General features: G+C 42.7%; 1 protein-coding gene across 1 annotated transcript in view; it reads left to right on the top strand.

The window, feature by feature from the left end:
- FBN2 (fibrillin 2) overlaps positions 1-25,066 on the top strand; it is a 341,314-nt gene that overhangs the window by 261,236 nt on the left and 55,012 nt on the right. Inside the window, exons 46-52 of the mRNA XM_068246690.1 lie at positions 885-1,001; positions 2,669-2,797; positions 6,745-6,864; positions 12,665-12,790; positions 13,074-13,226; positions 15,459-15,524; positions 16,508-16,633. Of these exons, the coding sequence (XP_068102791.1) occupies positions 885-1,001; positions 2,669-2,797; positions 6,745-6,864; positions 12,665-12,790; positions 13,074-13,226; positions 15,459-15,524; positions 16,508-16,633 (837 nt within the window). The remainder of the gene's footprint in view (positions 1-884; positions 1,002-2,668; positions 2,798-6,744; positions 6,865-12,664; positions 12,791-13,073; positions 13,227-15,458; positions 15,525-16,507; positions 16,634-25,066) is intronic.

Here is a 25,066-nt window from a genome sequence, read left to right on the forward strand (position 1 = left end):
CAGGCTGTTCTGATTGCATGGAGAAATCCAATCCAAGTTAGCTAACTGTCTTCCAGATAAATCAGCCTTAGCATATTTCTATAATAACTACATTCAACTGTAAAATTCTTTGAAGACAGGAATTCTTTGAGTGGTCTTTGTACTTTATGAAGTGATAGAATTTTTTGGGTGATATAGTCCTCCTAACCACTTCTGGACCGGCATAGTTGAAATCTAAGCCGTTTATGTCTGCTTATCCCTGCCATGGCGTAAATTTCAACTTCCACGTTCACACGGACATGCTGACAGCAGAGCTCCATATCTCGGTCAGGAGCCAATTTCATTGGCTTCTGACCCCATGAGCAATCACAGTGATCACTCCTTGTTTTTTAGAAAAAGTATCTGGTTCTCAAAGGGCCAGAGAAAGCAGGCCAGCAGGTGGTTAAATAAACAAACTTAACTGTCCTCCAAATGCTGGATTATTTGGGTGTGGGCAATGTGTTTCTTGGGGAAATAAACCCCACTGTAATCAAGCAACAGAATAACATTGTGGAATGCATAATGTCGTCTCATAGAAGTTTTCTTGTGCTTCTTGTGCTTTATGTCCCATACATAAGGCTTGAACAGAAACAATATAAAATAGTGATGTCCACACCATGGTATCTATAAGACATAATAGCAATACACAAGATTTACCCTCATCCCAGACTTTGTCTTCAATGTCCAGTTTATGTGTTGTGTATTTTGCAGAAGCACTTGGGAATTTTTGTAAGTTATTTTTGGACAGCAAATTATTTCACTTTAGCCAACCAATGTTTGGATAAAAACGTACAACTGTCACAAAATTGATTTTAACCACAGCAGGAAGAATATTCCCTTCTGTTTCATGTGTATCTCTTTGGCAGATATTGATGAATGCGAGCGCCAGCCATGTGGAAATGGAACTTGTAAAAACACAGTGGGATCATATAACTGTCTCTGCTATCCTGGTTTCGAGATCACTCATAATAATGATTGTATGGGTAAGTTCTTTACAAGGTTAATTTGCCTTTAAGTAGCGTTAATAAAAATGTCCTTGTTGAGAAATAGTTTGAATTCTACATGCTGGGGGAACATAAAAGGGGAAGTACTATATAACATTATAGGGGTGCATTGCTCACCCTTGGATATAACATGTCCTAAGTACACATATGGAATGTTAGTGCATACTTAAGTATTTCGTACAATTAACACTCATCACATCAGTCAGAACATGATGCGTCATTATACAAGAACCTTTGTACAATATAATTAAATCATCAGCTTTTATTTATTTTTTTCCCTCTCAGTTTTTCTTTGCTGTTGCAACATGAATGCTTGGTAAAAAGAAAAATAAATATATGGAAAATTCACTTACAAGCTGTTTGAACCACAGAACTACTCAGTCGGCATAACATTGGTCACTGGAGTGCTTATTTAGCCATATTAAAGTGCACATGTTGGATTCTATTTCATAAGTAAATACATTGTGACCTACACACTACCACGCTTCCTGCCTTCATATGAATAATCCTGCTCAGAGTAATGATTTTGTAGACGGCTGGATTTTTATTTGTGTGTATTGCGTACGCTTGAATATAAACCAATACAAATATAAGCTGAGACCCATTTGTACCTGAGAAAAGAAATAAAAGTGATTGATCCACGTATAAACCTAGGGAGTAAAACTGTGACATTGGTAACATCTTTATTCTTCAACTATTCAATTAGTGCCAGCATTACATCTGCAATTATGAGACCATACCTAGTGCCATCACTAGTTTCCAATGATGCCTTCCTAACTAGTACCACGATCATGTCCCCATTCCAGACTTGTTCACACGTTCTCCTGTATTAAGTGCAGCGACTGCTGTGCCCCCTTATGCAGATAAATGCAGCATAGAAGCATGGTAGGAGTAATCCAGCAGCACTGGCTCCCCACATCCTCCTTTGCACCCGCCTCAATCTCCCTCACAATTTCCTTGGCTGCTCTCCCTCCATATGCACAGTGATGCTACACAGAAGTATTGGAAGTCAGGCAGTGGTAGTGGCAATTTGCCCATTACAACTCCACCCCCACTTCCTCCCCCTAATGACCTGTTTCTCTCCACTCCATCCTTAGCATGTTAGTGAGATTAGTGAGAGAGACAGATTAGAGTCAGGTCAGTGACTACTCAATCCAGACAGGTACTATGTGTATATGTATGCTTCTCTGCTGCATTGCTCTGCATGGGAAAGGGGATGGGAGGAGCAACCAAATCACTTGTGTTGAAGACTAGTAGCAGATTGTAATGATCTGTACGGAATTGGTATCACTAGAATGTGCATGCAATTTTTTTATATTACTGTGGGAGGAAGAGGGGGGAGCTTTGCAACACTTTTGTCAGTGAATAGGGCAGGTGACTGTGATGATATCGGAGAGCTTCAAGGAAGTAACCCAAGTATAAGCATATATGGAATATACATAGATTAGTGTTTAATGAGCATTCTGTTTAGAAAAGCATAAACTGGCCACCATTATGATTCTAATACAGTGTTCTATATCCATATTAATTGTTATGTATATGGTGCTTGAGGATTATTCTAAAACTCACAATGGAGCCCATAGCTCCTTAGCTACTCCACTGATAAACATGCCACAAAGGTAAATACTCTGTCTTTCTCCTTCTAGATATTGATGAGTGCAGCTCTTTTACTGGCCAAGTATGTAGAAATGGGCGTTGCTTCAATGAAATTGGCTCCTTCATCTGTTTGTGTAACGAAGGTTATGAGCTCACCTTAGATGGGAAGAACTGTATTGGTAAGTAAGTTGTTTCCAGCCTTGATTTCTAGCATCAGTGTCACATTGCCATTCACATTTGATGGTAAACATCAATGAAATATACAATAAGGGTATAAGAGGCGCCCTGGTGTAATAAAAGCATCTAAAAGCAGTTTAAAAACGGAAAATAAATTTGAGGTACCTTACCTCAGTGACGAAAAAATCTTTGTATTTTACAAAGGTTTTTATTAGTAGCACAGGCAACGCGTTTCGCGGGTCAGAGCCTGCTTCCTCAGGCCAATAACAGTGCCAAACTAAATGACAGATTCGGCAAAGGGAGCTGTCCCCTTTATTTTACCAAGGAGAGCGACCGCATCCAGGTCCCTAGGGACCACCCCGAGTGGAGTCGGGTTTGTTGTCTCCACCTGCTTCCTGCGGTCGGTTGCCCCTCTGCAACCCACCTTTGTGAGTAGTGTCTTACCTTTATTACGTTCCATTGTTTTTGACATACTACACCATTGGGCTCCCACTTTTGTCTCCTGTATCTTTTCACTAGAGGGTGTTTTTGACACCCACATCGCACTACATCAATGAAATATGAACATTTAGGAATTCACAAGAATTCCCATCATCCACAAAATTTGAAATGTAGGCCAGCGTTTTTATTGCAAGCACCAGTGTCTGATCCTGGCCTTACTAACACAGCTTAGTGACTGACTGGAGAAGAACACAGTATAACATTATAGAACAGTCCTCCTTAAAAGGTCTCTAAGAAGCTTATTAAATCTGGCTGCAATTGTTGCCATAGTAAAGTATTAAACCTGACTTTACAATTACAGCATTTCCAGGACATGATTCAATCTGAGTAATCTGAGATCTTCAAAATGGTACAACATACTGTAGATCGATCACTAAATATACTATATACCTATACTGTGAAAGCTCTCATCTTTGTGTATACCTTATTACAATTTTGTTTTGCTCTTCTGTCTAGGGAGCTTTGGAAAAATAATGTTTAATGAACCTACATCCTTACTTTTTTGCAATATATAACAGCATAGTAAGGAGTCAAATCATGTATTAAAGCTTAATTATTGGAGCTTTTTTCAGTTTTAAATACTATTAAAGGAAGTTAGAATATATTGCAGTTTTTTATTCCTGTGTCCCCATTGAAGAGTTTTTATTTAATTTCCTGGCGTACATTTGAAAGCTGTAATTTGGGGGAGCGGTGTAAACATTGAGAATTTAAATATTGGTAAATGTACCAATAGTCTACTATTTAATTGATATAGTGAAATATTGGTGATATTTGCCAATATTTCACTATGACCTAACCTCTCCCTACTCTTACACGGAACCCTCCCCCAATGAGCAACTAATAACCCCCCAGACACCTAATAACCCCAGGTGGACAACTAATAACTCCCCCCCCCCCAGACAACTAATAACTCCCTCCCCCCACAAATGATAACCTACCACAACTAATAACCACTATCCAATGATACCTAATTTTAAACCCTCTGTGACAAAAACTACAGCTATGAATAGCAGCCTAGTAGGCAGTAGGCACGAAGCTCAGTTTGCCCATTTGTGTTGTGCTGCATTTAGCTACATTGAGCTGTTTTGATTTCTTGTCCTTGGGACAATCATCAAGCTTTATGGCATCAACACAAACACCTGTAGTCCTAGTTACAGGAGATGAAGGATGGAAATAAAGATTGATCGGGGGGTTTAACTCTTCTACACTAGATTAAAAAGCTTTTATCTGTTACCGTCTCTGTCATTTATGAAAATATTTCTTCACTTCCTGTCTGCAAATGTTCACAGATGTAGATACAGGAAACCAATAAAAGGCAAGAAGAAGTTCCAACCCTATCACACACTATCCAAAAGTACTATCATATTTCTCCTAGTATTGGGCTTTAATGGACACGTTCAAACAAAAAAAAAAAGAATAAGATCAATTTACCTTGGGGGGCATTGCAGGAAGTGATGAGAGGTGGTACACATCACTTGTACTGTGGGCGGCATTGCGGGAAGTGATGAGAGGTGGTACACATCACTTGTACTGTGGGCGGCATTGCGGGAAGTGATGAGAGGTGGTACACATCACTTGTACTGTGGGCGGCATTGCAGGAAGTGATGAGAGGTGGTACACATCACTTGTACTGTAGGCGGCATTGCAGGAAGTGATGAGAGGTGGTACACATCACTTGTACTGTGGGCGGCATTGCGGGAAGTGATGAGAGGTGGTACACATCACTTGTACTGTGGGCGGCATTGCGGGAAGTGATGAGAGGTGGTACACATCACTTGTACTGTGGGCGGCATTGCAGGAAGTGATGAGAGGTGGTACACATCACTTGTACTGTGGGCGGCATTGCGGGAAGTGATGAGAGGTGGTACACATCACTTGTACTGTGGGCGGCATTGCAGGAAGTGATAAGAGGTGGTATGCATCACTTGTACTGTGGGCGGTATTGCAGGAAGTGAGGAGAGGTGGTATGCATCACTTGTACTGTGGGCGGCATTGCAGGAAGTGATGAGAGGTGGTACACATCACTTGTACTGTGGGCGGCATTGCAGGAAGTGATGAGAGGTGGTACACATCACTTGTACTGTGGGCGGTATTGCAGGAAGTGAGGAGAGGTGGTATGCATCACTTGTACTGTGGGCGGCATTGCAGGAAGTGATGAGAGGTGGTACACATCACTTGTACTGTGGGCGGCATTGCGGGAAGTGATGAGAGGTGGTACACCTCACTTGTACTGTGGGCGGCATTGCGGGAAGTGATGAGAGGTGGTACACATCACTTGTACTGTGGGCGGCATTGCAGGAAGTGATGAGAGGTGGTACACCTCACTTGTACTGTGGGCGACATTGCAGGAAGTGATGAGAGGTGGTACACATCACTTGTACTGTGGGCGACATTGCAGGAAGTGATAAGAGGTGGTACACATCACTTGTACTGTGGGCGGTATTGCAGGAAGTGAGGAGAGGTGGTATGCATCACTTGTACTGTGGGCGGCATTGCAGGAAGTGATGAGAGGTGGTACACATCACTTGTACTGTGGGCGGCATTGCAGGAAGTGATGAGAGGTGGTACACCTCACTTGTACTGTGGGCGGCATTGCAGGAAGTGATGAGAGGTGGTACACATCACTTGTACTGCGGGCGGCATTGCAGGAAGTGAAGAGAGGTGGTATGCATCACTTGTACTGTGGGCGGCATTGCAGGAAGTGATGAGAGGTGGTACACATCACTTGTACTGTGGGCGGCATTGCAGGAAGTGATGAGAGGTGGTACACCTCACTTGTACTGTGGGCGGCATTGCAGGAAGTGATGAGAGGTGGTACACATCACTTGTACTGTGGGCGGCATTGCAGGAAGTGATGAGAGGTGGTACACCTCACTTGTACTGTGGGCGGCATTGCGGGAAGTGATGAGAAGTGGTACACATCACTTGTACTGTGGGCGGCATTGCAGGAAGTGATGAGAGGTGGTACACCTCACTTGTACAGTGGGCGGCATTGCAGAAAGTGATGAGAGGTGGTACACATCACTTGTACTGCGGGCGGCATTGCAGGAAGTGATGAGAGGTGGTATGCATCACTTGTACTGTGGGAACTCAGGTGAGGGAGGGGGGGTCCGACCCCCCTCCCCACCACTGTGCCTGCTGCCCCCTTCTTGGCTGCTACCCTCTCCAGCTTGCCCCCCCCACCCACCCACAGCCAGGCGGACGCCTCCCCCTTCCGCAATGTGAGCAGCAACCTGCCTCACCCCACCTCATGAGCGGACCAAGGCTATAGCATAGGCCCCCAGAACATATCCGACAAGAACATATCCACCTCTTCCCTGCATATCTAGCAAGCATTGCAACTAAACATTCTTTATACTAAACAACTGTTGTGTAAGATTTAACTAGCATATAGGTGATAAAAGATGGTGCATGCAATGCTAACAATGACTTCTCTCCTTCTTTGAAGATATCAATGAGTGCATTGCCTACCCTGGCTCATGTTCTCCTGGTACCTGTCAGAATCTGGAAGGTTCATTCAGATGTATATGTCCTGTGGGATATGAAGTTCAAGGCGACAACTGCATAGGTAAGGCTGAGTAATACAATCCTGTTCAGTAGTGTGTTTCCTGCCTGTAAGCTTTGTGTATTTTGTAATAGTCACACATTGCCTAAAATAAACATTTGCTGGCAGACTATGAAATCTGTATACATCTTGGTAACGTAAGTATGACCGCAACTAGCAGATGACATTTTTCCCCCTACAAGTAGTTTATTTTGGCATTACAGAACACAGGAAAGAAAACACAACAGTAAAGCAAAAATCAGAACTTTAGCTGTACCATGTTAATGGTCTGCTGCTGTTTCAGGAAGGGCTGAACGTTCACGATACTCACGTTTGAACTGGAAACCATGAGCCTCAGCAAACCTTGTACTGTATTCAGAAACAGCAATAATCTGTAAATTGTAATCAGAAACAGAAATGTGCAACATTGTAAAGTCTGAAGATGAATACACTGGTTCTAATGGTTAACTACTGCATACAACTCATAGCAGCACCACATTACTATACAGGTAGTCCCCGACTTACAAACGACCCGCTGATACAAACGGCATGGATTCTGTGTTTACATGGAAGCAAGTTAAAAAAAAATTCTTCAAATTGGGCTTGTAATTTTTGAGAAAATTTATTTAAAAAAAATTCAAAGAAAAAATGACTTTTAAACTTGTATACGCAGGTACAGAGGGCAGATGTGACACAGCGGGGGACACTGGAGGCACAGGGGGGCACAGGGAATGGGACAGAGATGGCACAATGTTCTAACTTAAGAACAGATTTAGGTTAAGAACGAACCTACAGTCCCCATCTCGTTCTTTAACCGGGGACTACCTGTATTTCTCTAGCAGGCAGCAGTATAAGCAAAATCTATTGTTAGACTAAATCTATCAAACATCAGAAAACCACCACTTCTTGTTGTCTGCACTAAACAGGAACTTTCTTACAGAAAAGACCAGAGACATGTAGCAAGGAGCAATATTTGATGCTGGTGGTTAGTAGTTGGTGTACCCTGTATACACTCTATTCCGGGTTCTGGTGCCCTAATCTCTGCCCTCTGCTGAATCCACAGGCCTTGCCACCAAAATAGGTTTACCTTCAGAATTACAATATAAAGGCTTATTTCCACTGGATTTAGAATCGAACGCGGCACCCATGCTGCTTCGGAGCTACACCTGAATTGATATAGCCGTACCATGCACAACTATAGGGATTCGGATGCGTGCTATGAGAAAACAGCTGCATGTCATACAGAATTGCACCAGCATGCGATCTGGTCAGTAAGTTGGTGTTTGAATAGGCAGCATTTCACTGGATGCTCGAAATTCTGCGTATTCATAGTGAGTGTAAACAGGCCCTTAGTGTGCTGGCTTCCTCCATTTCATGACCGGCCAGGCTGCCAACCTTTCCCCTGCCCAACATGCCTACACTCACCATCCTGGAGTGGTGCTGATGTCACCTCCCTTCAGCATGGAGACCCATATAGGTAGGCTGCATTATAGTCCAATCCAACTTGCCCATTCAGCTTTCTATGCTCCGGAGGCATTGGCATCAGCATGACTCCAAGAGGGGAAGTGTGGGCTCAAGTACCCCACGACAGCAGCCTCTTCTCCCACTGGTGCCCCTAGACTCATGCCTGGAATGCCAAGTCAGACTTTGGCTCTAGTATATTTCAAGAAGAGATAAACATTCCAAATGATCTTTCAACTCTACAGAATAATCCCATTCCCTGGCAAAGAATGTTTCTATAGACAATCCTGTTTTTCTGCTGATTTTGACCTGCTTCAGCAATCCATAACTTATAGCATTCGGTAGATTTATTGTGAAGGTAAAAGTAAACATAGCTCCTTCAGCATGCAATGTATGAACAGGTGTTCTCAGCTTTCCGCTGACTGTAAATCAGAAGGTTCTACAACAGCCGTCATACCAACTTTTCCACACCTGTAAAAATGTCAAGAGCCAGTCATTCCTAGCTTCCTCTATCTGTGGGAGTCCGACTCCTCACTGAAGGAGTATTTCTTTTCTTGCAATGAATAGCACAAAAGCACTATATTATGCATGATAACAAGCATAGACTGTTGAAACATATATTGAGAGCAATGATAACGTAGCAAAACCTGTAGAGTAGGCAGGTGCTCGGGGCCTAGTGGGTGTTAAGGAGCCCACCAGCCACCTCATCTGACCTCTCTCCACTTCAGCACACACAAGGGAGTCCCAAATCTACTACCTTGCCTATGGCCCCATTAAATCTTAATCCATCTTTGGGTGTCCATGATCAGCCCCATCTTCATATAGAATGCAGAAACACAGTGAGTGTTGCGGCCCATGCCTATCTGCACTGCACTATTATGCTGCAGAGAGGTCTCCACAATGTAAAAAAAACAATTCCTAATTGGTAAGCCCTAATACTTGTAATAAAGGCATTAAATACACTGTAATAAATACACTGGCCAATAAAATTCACAATGAGGCTGGCCAAATAGATGTTTGCTTACGTCTGAAGGCTCACCTCCATCCACAATATAAAACAATTCTAATTAGCCAGTTAGCCAATCTGCACTACCTAGAAGGTAGTGGAACTGCTGTGACTGCATTTCTTGCAGTCACATCAGTTCCATTATTAAAATTTACCATAGTGTATCACTAAGACACTTGAGGTATCTTGTTAGTGATACAACTTTATGCCTAGCCTTCCCAACTCCATGAAGCTGGTCCCTACTACAACCAGCACAAATAAAACTGCATTGTGTTTGGTTAGTGCTACATTAGTGCCCGTTTGTGCTGCAAAAATTAAGATTTGTGCTGCTTTAGTTTTGAAGATAATAGCAAGTAATTTTTTCCTTAAGATGATATCACCCAGCTCCCCTACAACCCCGCACAGACATAATCTGGTACTGTTGGTTAGTGCCGTGTTTGTGGAGCAAAAATAATTGTTCTATCTTTTATAGTTTTGGGGAAATTAAAGTTTACCCAGCCACAACAATAGCGCATGGGCTGTGTGAACTTTTGACCTTTGAATAAACTGTATTATCTCAAAAAAAAATATAAAATATAAAATGATGATTGTTGCAACACAAATGGGCAAAAATGCAGCACTAACAAATCATACCAGTTTTATGTCCGTAAGCTTTTGTAAGGGGGCTGGGTGATGTCATCATCTGGAGAGGAATAACTTTAGCAGCACAAATAGGCACAAGTGTGGCACTAACCAAATGCAATTACATTTTCTTCTGTGCTGAAAACATTTTCATCTGATAGCCTGCAAAAATATCAGAAAACAATTGTATCAGCTCAGAATTATAGATATCTCATTGAACATTCTAAAACCACATACATAGACTAATATCACCCATAATAATCATGACTTGCTTGTCCTCACTGCCGAGTAACATATATCACCATATGTAGAGGGGATATAGGGCAGTCTGTCAAATAATTCCAACATGGTAGATTACTTGACTGGCAAAGACATACGGTACATCAGGATATGCAACAAAATAGAAGAATATAACCCAGTGAGATCACAATAGTTCAATTCAGATGACAAAAATGTACTGTTTGCATGAAGCTTAAAGAGGAACTGTAACCGAGGATGGAACTTCAACCTGATCGGTAGCTGATCCCCTTTTTCCCACAAGAAATCTTTACCTTTTCTCAAACGGTTTATCAGAGGGCTCTGTATGGCTGATATTGTGGTGAAACCCCTCCTACCGTGTAATGTTAGCACCTAGGTACTGACATCACACTGTAGTAGCCTTGTTGCATTGTGGGAAATTACAGCTGTTTCCAACTGCCATAAAAGCAGCATCTCCTTCCACAGACATCACCTGCCAGTAGTAAAGAAGTCGCCATGTTATAAATTTCAAAATGTAAATCAGGAATAGGAAAGATTTTACAGTGACCAAACACTGAACAAATCATTTATAAATAATTATTTTAAAAATGAAACACTTTTTTCATTACGTTATTTTTACTACAGTTCCTCTTTAAGTTTGATTTAGCTAATAGTTTATGTAGCCAACTGTATCAGGCAGTTTGAAAAGAAAAGGGGGTCTCTTTTAATATCAGGGAGATCCATGGTCATTCGCTGCTTAGGTCTGTTTTTCTCCTGAAAAACTGATCTACAAACTACTTTCTTCTTTCAACACATTATACTACAAACCAATGATATTCCAATATACATAAAAAATCAGAGCAAATACAAAGTACACAGAAATAAAGGTCTCTCACTAAAAGGAAAGGACATGTTTGCATTCTTGCAGATAAGTGTTTCTGCATATGTCAGCGTACAGACAGTCTCCTCAATATCAGCGTCTCTGGAACAGTAGTGCTTGGCAAGAGGCATAAAACACGCAGTTAATAGCCAAGACTTGATGCCGTCTCAGAGCTGTGAAAAGTCTCAGATCTTTCTGAAGGGTTTTAGAGCTTTTCATCTTGGAAGGGAGATGTATTTACTATCAAGAAAAAAAACACATTCAGCAGTTCTTAGTTTATGTTGTTTTCCTATAACCCTGTAATAGCCAGAGCTACAGATAATCATATGAGAGGCTTGGTTGCTGCTACTGGACACAGCTGCTAAGACACTAGTCGGATGCTAATAAAGTTATTCTATGAAGTTGTTAACAGCTAAGACCAAGGCCGGATTTACAACTCAGAGGCCTGTAGGCACAGGCATTCTGGCGCAAAAACTCCACCCCTGAACACAGTCCACACCCCTAAGTTACTCTGAACTCTAATGCCTTCCTTATGTCACTAACTGTCCTTAGAATCTTAAACTCTAATCACTGCCTCATGTCTTCCTATGTGACATGAGACAAGGATTAGGGTGTAAGTGCCTGAAGTCACCGATATGAGGCAGGGAGTAGACTGTAAGCTCCTGAGTTCTGTGATCTGAGGAGGAGGGACCACCTCTCCCACATTAGGTGCCAGTAGGCAAGTACCTACAGTGCCTTATGGGAAATTCGGCCCTTGCTAAGGCACTACAGCAGCAACAAGTAGGATGGATTCTCACCTAGGAGAAGTGCCTATGTATTCTGTCATGCCATATTCAGAAGAGGTAATACACAAGCTGTATTCAAATGGTGAAAGCTCTTGTTGCCTAAAGTTCTAAGGACTACATAACTTGCAAACACAGAGTTGGATTTAATTTGGTGATTCTAGTCTACATTACAGGTAGATTATCACTGTCTGAGCACAGAATATTTTAAACAGGAAAAGAGTGGGAGATTCAAAAGTAAATTTCTGTTGTTTTTTTTAATAAGTAATATTATAGAAAAATGTTTTTTCAGTTGCACAAAAACATGGTACACAGGAGTGTAACAACTACAAAGTGTGAGCCCCCCCCCCCCAGCAAAGCTTTGATTGCCCCCAATGTTCACACCCTTTACCTTGTCTACCCCTGATGACCCTTATATTCTAGGGGTCCATCTTGCAAGGGTCATAAAACAAGTGCGGACATCGTAATCTTCACATCCATAACAAATGTAGCCACAAAAACCACCTGATCTGAAGGATGGACCCATTTATCGGAGGGAGTGAAGAAGTAGTGATGGCCCCCTAATTGCACTGGGCCCCTCTGCGCTCACAGGGGCTGCTCACCTGTAGTTACGCCCCTGATGGTACATACAAGAAAAGACTGTAGACTAGGTAGCCAAAAGAGTCAAGATCACAAAAAACATTCTGAAGCAACAGAATATGGCTGGAAATATAACATTCAGTATAACAGCAAATACGATGTTCAGAAACATAAGGGGAAACCAGCAGTGTAATAAGTCATATTAAAGGAATTGATATTAGACAATATTTTAACTATACTACATGCTTTACTTTATAGATATTGATGAATGCACAGAGGAACCCAATATTTGTCTTTTCGGGACATGTGCAAACACACCTGGAAGCTTTCAATGTATCTGCCCGCCAGGATTTGTTTTATCAGACAATGGGAGAAGATGTTACGGTATGTATTACTATTGCTGATGGTTGCAAAGTAGTATGAAGGGTACACCTGGAAGAAGATTGTAATAAAATGAATAATAATAAATCACATAGCAAACTATTGCAGCCATGATAGTACTAAGAAATCTGCATCAATAGTGCATGCAGATAGAGAATTATAAAAAAGGAAATCCCATGACCTTGTTGACATCAAAAAAAGAAGAACAAGCATGTTTATGGAAACAACCAGATAAGAGAGAGAAAAAAAAAAAGAATGAAAAGTGTATTTCCGCTTATTTCCACAGATACCCGCCAAAGCTTCTGTTTCACTAGATTTGAGAATGGAAAATGCTCGGTGCCCAAAGCTTACAATAGCACCAAGGCAGCATGCTGCTGTAGCAAGGTGCCTGGGGAAGGCTGGGGAGATCCTTGTGAACTCTGCCCCAAGGAAGGAGAAGGTAGGTGTGATGGAACAAATGCTTCTTTCTATATTTCATTCTAAGGAGGTCTCTATGTCCAATTCTGCATACCTATGAATATGCCGCTGGGAGACTTGGGCGCAGGATAAAGCAGATATAAGTCTTACCTTGCTCCTGCACAAGTCCCGGCGGTGTTACTTACTAGTCCCAGTCCAGGTTGATGTGGATGGTGAGGAATTATGTAATTCGGCTTCCAGCTATTGCTAACAGCCGAATTACAGTGTTTTAAAAGTAACGTAACCTTTTGGGGACCAACGTAGGTTAAATCTATGTCCAGCAGGTGGTGCTGCCGTCATGACTGGACGTTGATTCAACGTCCGCGCTAACGAACCGTCCCGCCGCGAACATGCGCACTGGAGAGGGGAGATTAAGCTGTCATATGACAGCTGATATCTCCCCTCAGTGATCAGCAGCCATCGCATATGGCTGCTGATCACATGATCACTACAATCGCCGGTGGATCGTAGTGATCAATTTGACAACTGCGGCGGTAGGGGGGAAAGAAGAGGATCCACTCACCTCCCTGCCATTCCCGTGCCGAGCGGCGCTCCCCATCGCTCTTTCCGGCATTTCTGCTCCTTCTGACATCAGCGCCGGGTCCCAGCTTGATGATGTCATCAAGTTGCGACCCGGAACTGAGCGGCAGTAGGAGCAGAGATGCCGGCCGGAGCAGAGGGGTCCACTGCGGCTCGTTGCTGGAGCCTGGAAGGTGAGTGAAGAGGTCTGCATGAAGGGGGGACGCCTGGCCACCATGAGAGGACCCTGCCCAGCAAGACCCTGCAGGGATCCGGCTGCCCTAACCCCTCAAATGCGCCCCCCCTTTTAGCAAAAACGCCTGGTCCTTTAGGGGGGTAATGCGGCCGGTCCCGAAAGCGTTAAGCTCCATCTTCTGACGGCGCCGAAGGTACTCACTTTGCGCCGCTGTAGCCGTAATTCCTATTATGGCCTATGGTGGCGCCGGCTGCGTCCATAATCTCCTGCGCTGTATTAACAGTGCTCGTTCTGTGTACAGAAGGGGGGGTTGTCGGATTTGTCTAAAATGTATTTTGTTCAAAAATATGCTCACAATTAAAATGTTTAATATGCTCAAAATATGTATATTGTATATTGCTGTTTCCATCTACTGATATTTATAAAGCATGTTCACTATCATTACAATTACATTACAATTACATCCCTTAAGAACAGATGCTCAACTGGATTCATTCTTCTTCCTCTGTGAACACCACTTTTATAGTGTTCCAAAAATGTTACATTCACTAGAAATGTTTCTGGCAATGTCCACCCTGAGATTTGGTGGATCTTACTTTTTTACAATGAGCCTCTGAAGTTAAGTCCCCAGCAATCACATTGGGGAGTATTAGGGGTTTTGAAAGTGCATTAAGTGTTAAGCTAAGTACCCATGGGCAGATCATAGCCAGATTGATTGGGGGATCTCCACTGACAAACAATTGTTCCCCCATTCTGGAAGCGTTGTTTGCGCCATCATAAACGATTGTTTACATGATCATGGCAAAACCCCGAAAGTCAATGAGGATCAGAACGATCCTCTGTAATTTAATGCAACATGGTGGTCATTCAAAAACAAACAATCGCTGGGGGCGGCATGCATAATGAAAAACATAATTTACTGAATTTCAATTAAACGATGTTGCACATTATTGCGGAATAAAATTGTTCTCTGAGAAAAATCGTATGGGAAAATTGCGTCGTGGGTATGGGCCTTAAGATAATGGAGGCAGTTAGAAATTCCTGGAGTTGTCTGATTTTATAAGTAGACTTCATAGTAGACAAAGGCAGAAATGTTCTGACCTGTGTTTGCTTTTTCATGGTTTTATGTTACGGATGCCAGCTAGTAGAAACACTGATGTTCTGGCCAAGGGCGAGACACTTTGTGGTTGGAGAACAGCCAAAGTCAAGTCCGATTTTTACATTGAATGCAGTGGAAAAATGATTGGGAAGGAGGATGATAATAGTCAGACGCCTGCCTTTTCAGCTGGCTCTTCCTGCCTTTCACTTTACATTGCCAAACCTCTGCGCTCTGATCTGGTTTGGCTGCAGCGCTGTTATGTTTTGTCTTGTCTACCATGTCTGTGATGTTTGCCATACTGCTCTGATCTTTTTACTAGAAATTCATTACAAATACAAAATAACTTCATAGCAAATCTGTTTTATTATTTTTAATTATTCTATGTCTTTATTCTCTTTCAGTGGCTTTCCCAGACTTATGTCCATTCAAGCACGGTACCATACCAGGTATTGGAGACACCAGAGAAGGTAATTGCCTGTTGAGGTTTATTTAAAGAATAAACACAAATACAGCGATAGTGATCTCAATTCAGTCAGTTTTTATAGATTCAGGATATCCATATGAGAAGTTGCCTTTTTAGCAGCAGTTGAAGTCCTGTCCGTCCTTAATCCAATTCAGGTGATCTTTACTTCACAGTGTATAGCTGTGCACTTAAGATGGAAAATCATACAAAACCGTGGATAAAATAAGCAGGAATTTGAATTTCCACCATACTTTTGCTGCAGTTGTAGAGAATTGTTTATCACTTCCTGTCCCAGTAACAGGCTTACTGACATGAAAAAGGTGATTTTTCTTTTCACCTTACTTTTGAGTACTAGCGCTTGGCTAAACCACCTGCTCCTTGACCGTGTTGATACTTTCAGTACCTAGTGCTGAAATTACTTCAAGTGACCGAGGAGATTATTGTAGGGCCAAAATGATGGACATTATTGTAGGGCCAAAATTATGGACAACGTGGTGAAAGATAAGTATTAGTTAGTGTTGGGTGACCAGAAGAAACATTATGGTTAGAGGATTTGGTAAGATTGGAGATGGTTTTACAGCCAAGGTTGTGCATATTCAGCTTACCTTACTCACAGAGGCAGCTTTAGCAAGACGAGATTAAACTAAAGCCGGGTCAAAATCTGCTCAGACCAGCCAGTCAGGATCTTTATTTTATTTACCCCTTTATTTAATTTGGTTGCTATGAGACACTGCTCCATTTTTGCTCCAATTTCATGTGCACTTACAGTATGTCTACATATCATTAGCATCAATATCTTTTAAAGAATTGAAGTAATGTAATATGTCCCAATCACAATATTACATCTGTATCAAGTATATACTTTAGTTACTGTTCCAATTGATATACAACTGGAAGTAAGAACTGTTCTTGTAATTTTTTTTGTCATAATATGTATATTTACCTTAAATGTATTTTATATGCTTTTTGTACTTTTGCTTTTTCTAGATATCAATGAATGCCTAGAAAATCCAGGAATTTGTGCAAATGGTCATTGTATTAATACTGATGGATCTTTCAGATGCGAGTGTCCAATGGGTTATAATCTAGATTATACTGGAGTAACATGTGTAGGTAGGTGGCATGTGCTGATAAATAGGTTCTAAAGAAATTGATCTGTATGATTTATGTACTCATTTTCATCATACACATAAATATGGCTTATTTTGTATGCGTCAGCTAATCCTTTATTGCCTTTAAGTCGTCCTGCTAAATTTAAAAATGTATTTTATTTTCTCTGTTCTTCTCAACTTAAATAGAAAGCTGTAATTTAGATTCAAAAAGTGCCATTAAAAACTGAAATAAAGGAAAACGTAGGAGAGACAATTAGTTTCTCCCCCATAAAGCCTCCTGTAAAAAGGACTTTGAAGAAGTATGTGATAAGTTTTCAAGCCTCACACTGGGTGGTCATGATCATGTGACCACCCATCATTTCTGGTTCTTGTGGGCTCTTAACAAAATGTGTACGTGACACGAAATCCTGTGATCTTAATGAGCCTATCTGAAGCTTAAACAACAATCACATGGTCCGTGACAAGTTGTTTAATGACTGATTAATGACTATCTCCTATGACGTTGCACTCATTTCACACCTAAAGGTTTAGTGCGAGTTTTGAAAAATGGGCAACACGTGCTATACAAAAAGTATAAGTGTGTTGTTGCCCATATTACATGTGTTATTTTCTAAGTGAAAGCATGGGTAATGTATACATTATTTGCATAGTGCATCTTAAAGTGTAACTGTCGGGCATTAAAACAAAAATCAATTATTTATTTTTATCTGGTAAACAAGTAATAAGGATGCTAATCGGGCAATCTAAAAGTTAAAATCACTATTAGTTTTCTTGTTTATAAATGATCATTCCCCAATTTACCTGACTCTTATTTGATACCTTGCTGCACAAAGGAAGTTTCAGGGCATGCTGGGTTGTCCCTTTTTACTTCTGTAAATTAGTTAAGTCTGAGGGGAAATAAAGAAGCAAAAAAAAAGACAACCCAGCATGCCCTGCAACGTCCTTTGTGCGGCAACGTACCAAATAAGAGTCAGGTAAACTGGAGAATGATCATTTATAAACAAGAAAAGTAATAGAGATTTTATCTTTTGGATTGCCTGGTTAGGATCCGTATTACTTGTTTACCAGATAAAAATAAAGAATTGATTTTTGATTTTATGCCCGACAGTTACACTTTAAGCAATTTGCATAGTTCAAACTACCGGTATGTATGCTACCAACATAACATAAATGTTAGTAAATACAGACCGGAGTCAAACCAGTGACATGGTTTTAACTGTAGTTTTCCTTGATTAGCTTCCAAAATTCCAAAACAAATTTCTTTTTTTTATATAGGTGATTAACCACTTAGCAACTTCTTAGCAACGCTTTTTTACGTCCCTGTTTATAAACACCTGCAAACGCATGTAAACACTTGGTTCTGTTTTCTATTTTTAGAAAATGGAGTTAGTATATCACCATCTTGTGGCCAAAAAGTACAAATGCTTCAAAAATACACCATTATACACTTACCATAGAAATATTAAATACATATCATTATTTTTTAACTCCTTCACCCCAACCCAAAATAAAATATTATCGCCATACATTGTACTAGGGACACAATTTAAACATTGGAATAATCGGGATAAATTTTTCATTTTTTTTCTTCCTCCCTGTAAAATGCATATAAAATAATATAATTCTTAGCATAAAGTACTGCCCAAATAAAGCCTAGTTTGTCCTGCAAAAAATATATAGATCATTTCAGTGTGATAATTAGCAATAAAGTTATTACCGAATGAATGCGAAGAGCTTTTGAAGGGGAAAAAACCTGTGGTTAATAAAGGCCTATTATTTAGTTTTTAACTGTCTGGAAATGTAGCTACTGAACCTGTATGCTATGGCTAAAATGAGATAGCAATGTGCCAGCATTGATAGGCAATATATATATAGTACAGTGTCGGACTGGGAGCTGGAAAGGCTGAGGAAATCCACCTGCTGGCCAAGCAGCAGTAATCAGGTGTTGCTGCTCACAGTGAAGATTTGCTGCAGGTTTCTATTGGGAGTGATAACACAGGGTTACTGCTGCTTGGCCAGCAGGTGGATTTCCCCAGTTTTTCCACCTCCCAGTCCGACACTGATATAGTAACTGGGGCAGGTTCTTTCAGAATAAGTGTGTATCCTTTGACTAGGAAGCTATGCTCTAGTAATATTCTAAGCCTAAGTACTCCCTTGTCAGGTGAATTGCAGAATGCTTCATTTGTGTTGTCGTACTTGACAATCATTCTGGGGCACCTGTGACTGACTGAGATTTCTCTTTTACGTAATGTCAACCTTCCAGTTACTATCGGTTATCCATGTTATTAAAACAACTTCCACAACGAGGGCGCATGCGCGGCGCTTCCGAGATGGCCGCCTGAGACAGGAGCTCCCGCCCGCACTTCCCTAAGCAGAGCCGCCTTACGCTTCCCCGCAGCACTGGACACGCGGCTCCTATCGGGATCGTTCCCTGCACACTCCCCGCAGCAGATGCCAACCAAAGCCTCCGCCAAGACCTCTCCGCAGAGCGGCACGATGGATCGCTTCGTCCGCCCCACTGGCTCTCAAGATGGCGCCGATGCGCCCAACCACGCTGACTCACAGGCCAGTATTGCAGCAGACACCACGCCGATCACAGCTTCACTCCTTGAAACAGCCCTAGACAGACACTATCGCTGCATGCATGATTCCCTCCAGCAGCTCATGCTCTCAGCGCTGCACGATCTTAAGGCAGACATAGCTGGGCTGGGAGACCGCACTAACACCTTGGAGGGGAAGGTAGATACTCTCTCTAAGAAACAAGCAGACCTAGAAGATGAACATCAGATTATGCTCTCAGACCTTAAGTCACTCCGCACAGCCCAGGAGGACTCGGAAAATAGAGAGCGGCGCCAAAACCTTAGAATCAAAGGGGTCTCCATGTCTATCAGACCTGACCAGATCGTTCCCCACCTTACCGAATTCTTCAAGTCGGTAGCCCCTGATGTTCCAGATGAACTCTGGCGTCTGGATAGAGCCCACAGATCTCTGGGCGAACGCTCCCCCTCAGCACAGAGACCCAAAGACATCATTACCAGGCTTCACTATTACGAAGCAAAGGAGGCCGTCCTGCAAGCCCTTAGAAAGACCCCTTCGATCACCTTTAAAGGGGATGAACTCCACGTTTACAACGACCTCTCCCTCATAACTTTGGCTAAAAGAAGGGCCTTCAAACCTGTCACCCAGCTCCTTAGGGATTCCCACATCCCTTACAAGTGGGGATTCCCCTTCCGTCTTATGGTGACCAGAAATGGAATGACCTTCACTGTCTCAGACATTGACAATGCCCCCTTGTTTCTACGCCAGATGGGCCTCAAAATGCCTCCACCACTGTCCACCTCACTCCTTCGCTCTCCTAGCACCTCCTCCCCACCAAGGAAACAACGCCATATCTCGGAATGGTCCACAGTCCCGATGAGAAGCCTTACTTTCCCGCAAAACTCAGAGGACATGGACGCTCTACCTAGTTGAACACCTTCAGCCTCCCTCACTTTGATTTAGTTAAATAGATTACCTGTACCAACATAATGTTTAACATCTACCCTCCTAGCTAGGTGTACGTGCTTACACAGGTCATAAGTATTATGAAGCTTTTTTCTTTTCTACAGTACTATAGCTCTCTCTTGGTTGGTAACCCTCATGTTATCTTCTATTTTGCTGATGCCGGGCCCTCGGGCTTTCATCTTGGTGCACCAGCATCTGCCCTCGGAGACTCATACCCAGGGATCCTGGGCTCGCTACGACCTCGGTATCCCCTGGAATGACCTCACTCCAGCAACTGCTATTGGTTGCTACTCTATGTGGCCTCATCTTTTGCAGAGGCTTTTGTTTTTTTTGTTTTTATTCCTGTTGGAATGTGATGTTAATTGTGTTACTGTTATATATGCTCTTGTTCCATCTGTTTAGGTGTTTGACATCGAATACCATTCAGCTAATTCACCACCCCCTATCCAGGACACAGTGTTCAGCCCCTCCTCCCCTCATCAGCTCTTCCTACCCTACAGACTATGGTTAAAATCCTTACACTAAATGTAAAGGGCCTAAATATCCCCCAGAAGAGGCTTTCTCTCCTCCGGGACCTCAAGAGAATGGACATAGATATAGCTATGCTCCAAGAGACCCATATTCGTACACAAGATAAGGTACGTCTGGGGAACAAACTCTACTCTGGGTTATATTTGGCCTCTGGTCCATCCAAACGGGCTGGGGTTGCAATTCTCTGTAAAAGCTCCTTACCACTACAGATCACCAAAACTATTCAGGATCCCAAGGGACACTATCTGATCATACTAGGAATGTTAGCTGGCAAACCCATAACCCTCGCAAATGTATATATCCCAAATACCCAGCAAATATCCTTCCTTTCCTCCTTTCTCACAAAGCTCCAAAAGGTTTCCTCAGGTCCCCTCATCCTAGGCGGAGACTTTAACTTAGCTTTTTCCTCAGCCATGGATCGGAGCTCTCCCACTTCGACGCCCTCCATTGCTTCCCATGACCGCAATTCTCGAAAATTTAGAATCCTCATGAGGAAATACAAATTATTAGACCTCTGGAGAATTACTAACCCCACCTCAATCGAATTCACCTTCTTTTCCCCCCCACACGCATCCCACTCTAGATTAGATTATTTCTTCTCCAATGCCACCCTGATCCCCTCAATTCTAAACTCCGACATCCACTCAGTAGCATGGTCAGACCATCATAGCGTCACTCTGGAACTAGACTGGCTTCATAAAACCCATAGACCCTTCCACTGGAGACTAAACGAGACCTTACTTCAAGATAAAACCTTTACCTCCAAACTCGACAAGGACCTACACTCATTTTTCCAGACCAACCTAGACTCGGTCTCATCCTATGGCATCTTATGGGAGTCACACAAAGCCTACATTAGGGGCCTCTTCATTGCAGAGGGCTCCAGAAGAAAAAAACTCTCTTCCCTAAAACTTACATCCCTTCACTCAGCTTTGTCCAAAGCTCAATCCTTATACAAGACTGAATCAACCCAGGCCCACTTCACCCAAATTCAGCAACTTAAACAAAGCATCCGCGCTTTACAAACAACCCAAGTTGAAAAAAGTCTTAGATGGACCAAACAACTCTTCTACGAAAGAGGAAATAAGCCTCACACTATCCTAGCCCGCAAGCTAAACCCAAAAGACTCTCAACAACTCATTTACGCAATGAAGGACCCCAATGGGCATACACACTATGACCCCCATAAGATTGCTCAAATTTTCACTCGCTACTACGAACAACTGTATAACCTCCCCGACCACAATACTGACCCAACTTTTCTATCCAAAGTTGACTCTTTCCTTGCACCTCTGAACCTCCCCCAACTCTCAGAATCTCAGCGGACAGTACTTAACTCCCCCATCACCATTTTAGAACTTGCAGAAGTTCTCAAATCTCTCCCCTCCTCTAAATCCCCTGGCCCTGATGGACTACCCTACTCCTACTATAAAAAATTTCAAAATATCCTACTCCCACATTTAGCTTCCTTGGCCTCAAAAATAATGCAAGGCTCTTTCCCTCCCTGCACTATGTTAGCTTCCCTTCTCACTGTGATCCCCAAAGAAGGCAAAGACCCCCAACTCCCCCAAAGCTACAGGCCAATCTCCCTCCTAAACTCTGACTTAAAAATTATCACCAAAACCCTTGCCAACCGTCTCAACCCTATCCTCACCTCTTTAATTAACAATGACCAGGTTGGCTTTATCCTCGGACGACAGGCTGGAGACAACACCAGGAAAGCGGTCAACCTTATATCAATGATGAATAGGGAAGGCAAACCCTCGCTACTTCTGAGTTTAGATGCGGAAAAAGCCTTTGACCGGCTTTCCTGGCCTTTTCTCTTTAAAGTGCTAGAGCATCAAGGCTTTTCAGGCCCATTTATCACGCTGCTTAAATTTCTATACTCTTCTCCCACCTCCACAGTCAAACTTCCTTTCGCCCCCCCACAACCATTCAAGATTAAGAACGGCACAAGGCAGGGCTGCCCCCTATCCCCCCTACTATTTGCTATTAGCATCGAACCCCTGGCTAGTGCTATTAGGACTAACAAAGACATTCTAGGTATAAAACAAGGCGCCCATGAACATAAAATTTCCCTCTTCGCGGACGACATCCTACTTTCCCTTTCTAGCCCTTTGACCTCCCTCCCAGCCCTTCACTCCACCATCTCCAACTATGAAGCAATCTCGGGGTTCAAACTAAATAAAGATAAAACCGAAGCCCTCCCAATCAAAATTCCCCCGGACTTACTCCTTTCCCTGAAAACATACTACTCGTATCATTGGAGATCTCATACCCTGAAATATTTAGGAATCAACTTAACATCCTCATACTCCTCTCTCTATAAGCATAACTTCCCACCCCTCATCCATAACATACTCCAAGACCTCCATAAATGGACAGCCTACAAAATATCATGGATTGGGAGAATATACTCTCTAAAGATGAACATATTACCACGCATTCTATACCTGTTTGAAACCCTCCCGGTCCAAGTCCCCTCGGCCCAGTTGTCCAAGCTCCAATCTGCCTTCTTAAAATTTGTGTGGAACCATAAACGTCCCAGAGTTGCAAAAACTGTCTTGTTTTCATCAAGAGAGCAAGGGGGGCTGGGACTGCCCCACTTAAAGCATTATTACCAGGCAGCACACTTGCGACAACTGAAGGAATGGTCGGATCTGAGAGTATACTCCAAATGGGCCATAATTGAAGCCACCGAGGTTTCCCCCCTGTCTCTGGCCTCTCTTATATGGTCTGCAAACCCGCCTACCCTGATTGATAAATCTATCCTCCCTACCATTACATTTACCCTTAAACTTTGGAAAACAATACCCTCCTCCGCAGAATTGAAATCTCATCCGTCTCCACTATTTCCCATCTTAGGCAATCCCGCCTTCCCCCCTGGCACCTCTCCTACCTTTATGGCCAGATGGTACCAGCGAGGCTTCTTTAATCTAAAAAGCTGGACCGACTTCGCTACGGGTAAACTTCTCACACAATCTTCCTTAAGAGAAAAAATCCCCTCCTCCCCTAGGACCCTCATGGAAATTAACCAAATCTCCCACTTCTTACAGCATTATACCAAGGAGTCAATAACCCTCCCCACACTCACCACCTTTGAAAGACTATGCACACTTAAGGGACACCAAAAAGGGCTCATCTCCCAGATTTACTCCCTCCTTCAATCCAACTCAGGATGCCTCATACCCTCACATACCTATATGACAAAGTGGGAGAGGGCACTCTCGACCACCATTAGCAGAGAAGACTGGGAAGATATTTGGGAGAACGCCAAACGCACTTCTATATGCACCCACATAAAAGAGAACATATACAAAATCCTATTTAGATGGTATCTAACCCCAGAAGTACTCTCAAAAGTCTATCCCAACGCCCCAGACTCCTGCTGGAGAGGCTGCCCTCAGAAAGGTTCTTTAGAACATATCTTTTGGCACTGCCCAGAAATCACCACTCTATGGGAAGAGACCCACCAACTGATATCATCAATAGTGAATGTCTCAGTCCCTCTGGATCCGATCTATATGCTCCTAGGAAAACCTATCCCAGGTGTAAATAAACACTCCATGCGTCTAATCACACACATCCTTACTGCAACCAGGCTCTCAATTGCTTCTGCCTGGAAAAACATTGCACCTCCCAATATCTCTGATGTTAAACTGAAATTAAACTGGGTCAAATCTATGGAACAGATGACGGCCTCTCTGAGAGACACCGAAGATTTGTTCCACAGAGTTTGGGACCCTTGGACCACTACCACCCCGGACCTTCTACCCCCCTGACCTTCTAGGGTCCCTGCCCTATAAACCTCAGGCCCTTTCCGTACCTGTAGTCCCACTTCAAGGAGTTGTCTGAACACTGTGTCTTACTAACCCCCCCCCTTTCTTCCCTTTGCCCTCCCCCCCCTTCCCCCCCCCTCTTCCTCCTCTCCAATTCGATGTCAATACCCAGAATTTTCTTTCTCGAACAGGAAACCCTCCTCAGCTCCTCCCACACACCCTCTATAGAACCTTTCATACGCCTTTCGGTTGCTCCCAGCGAATGTGTCTATATGGACCCAAGGATACCTCTACTCATCTCTTACCTCTGCTCCTGAACTCCACCCATAACATGGTCTCCAACTTCTCTGGTCCTTCCTTAACCTCAGAACATTCTTGCAGGGACATTTTCTGAGTCTGTCACTTCAGACTGAAGATTTTGTTAAAAGTTATATCTGTACTGTATATACCTATCGGGTTCTATAGTCCCAACTGCATTCTACGTCTTGTACACTTATTGTTATCTTGAATAAAATATAGTGTTACAAAAAAAAAACAACTTCCACAACAACAGCTGGTGAATGCTGCCTTACACATGCATGAAGGGTGCTTGAAGTATTTTTTCTTGGATTCCCAGAGTT

Source organism: Hyperolius riggenbachi, chromosome 1 (assembly GCF_040937935.1).
Source record: "Hyperolius riggenbachi isolate aHypRig1 chromosome 1, aHypRig1.pri, whole genome shotgun sequence".
In the NCBI taxonomy this organism is placed as follows: Eukaryota; Metazoa; Chordata; class Amphibia; order Anura; family Hyperoliidae; genus Hyperolius; species Hyperolius riggenbachi.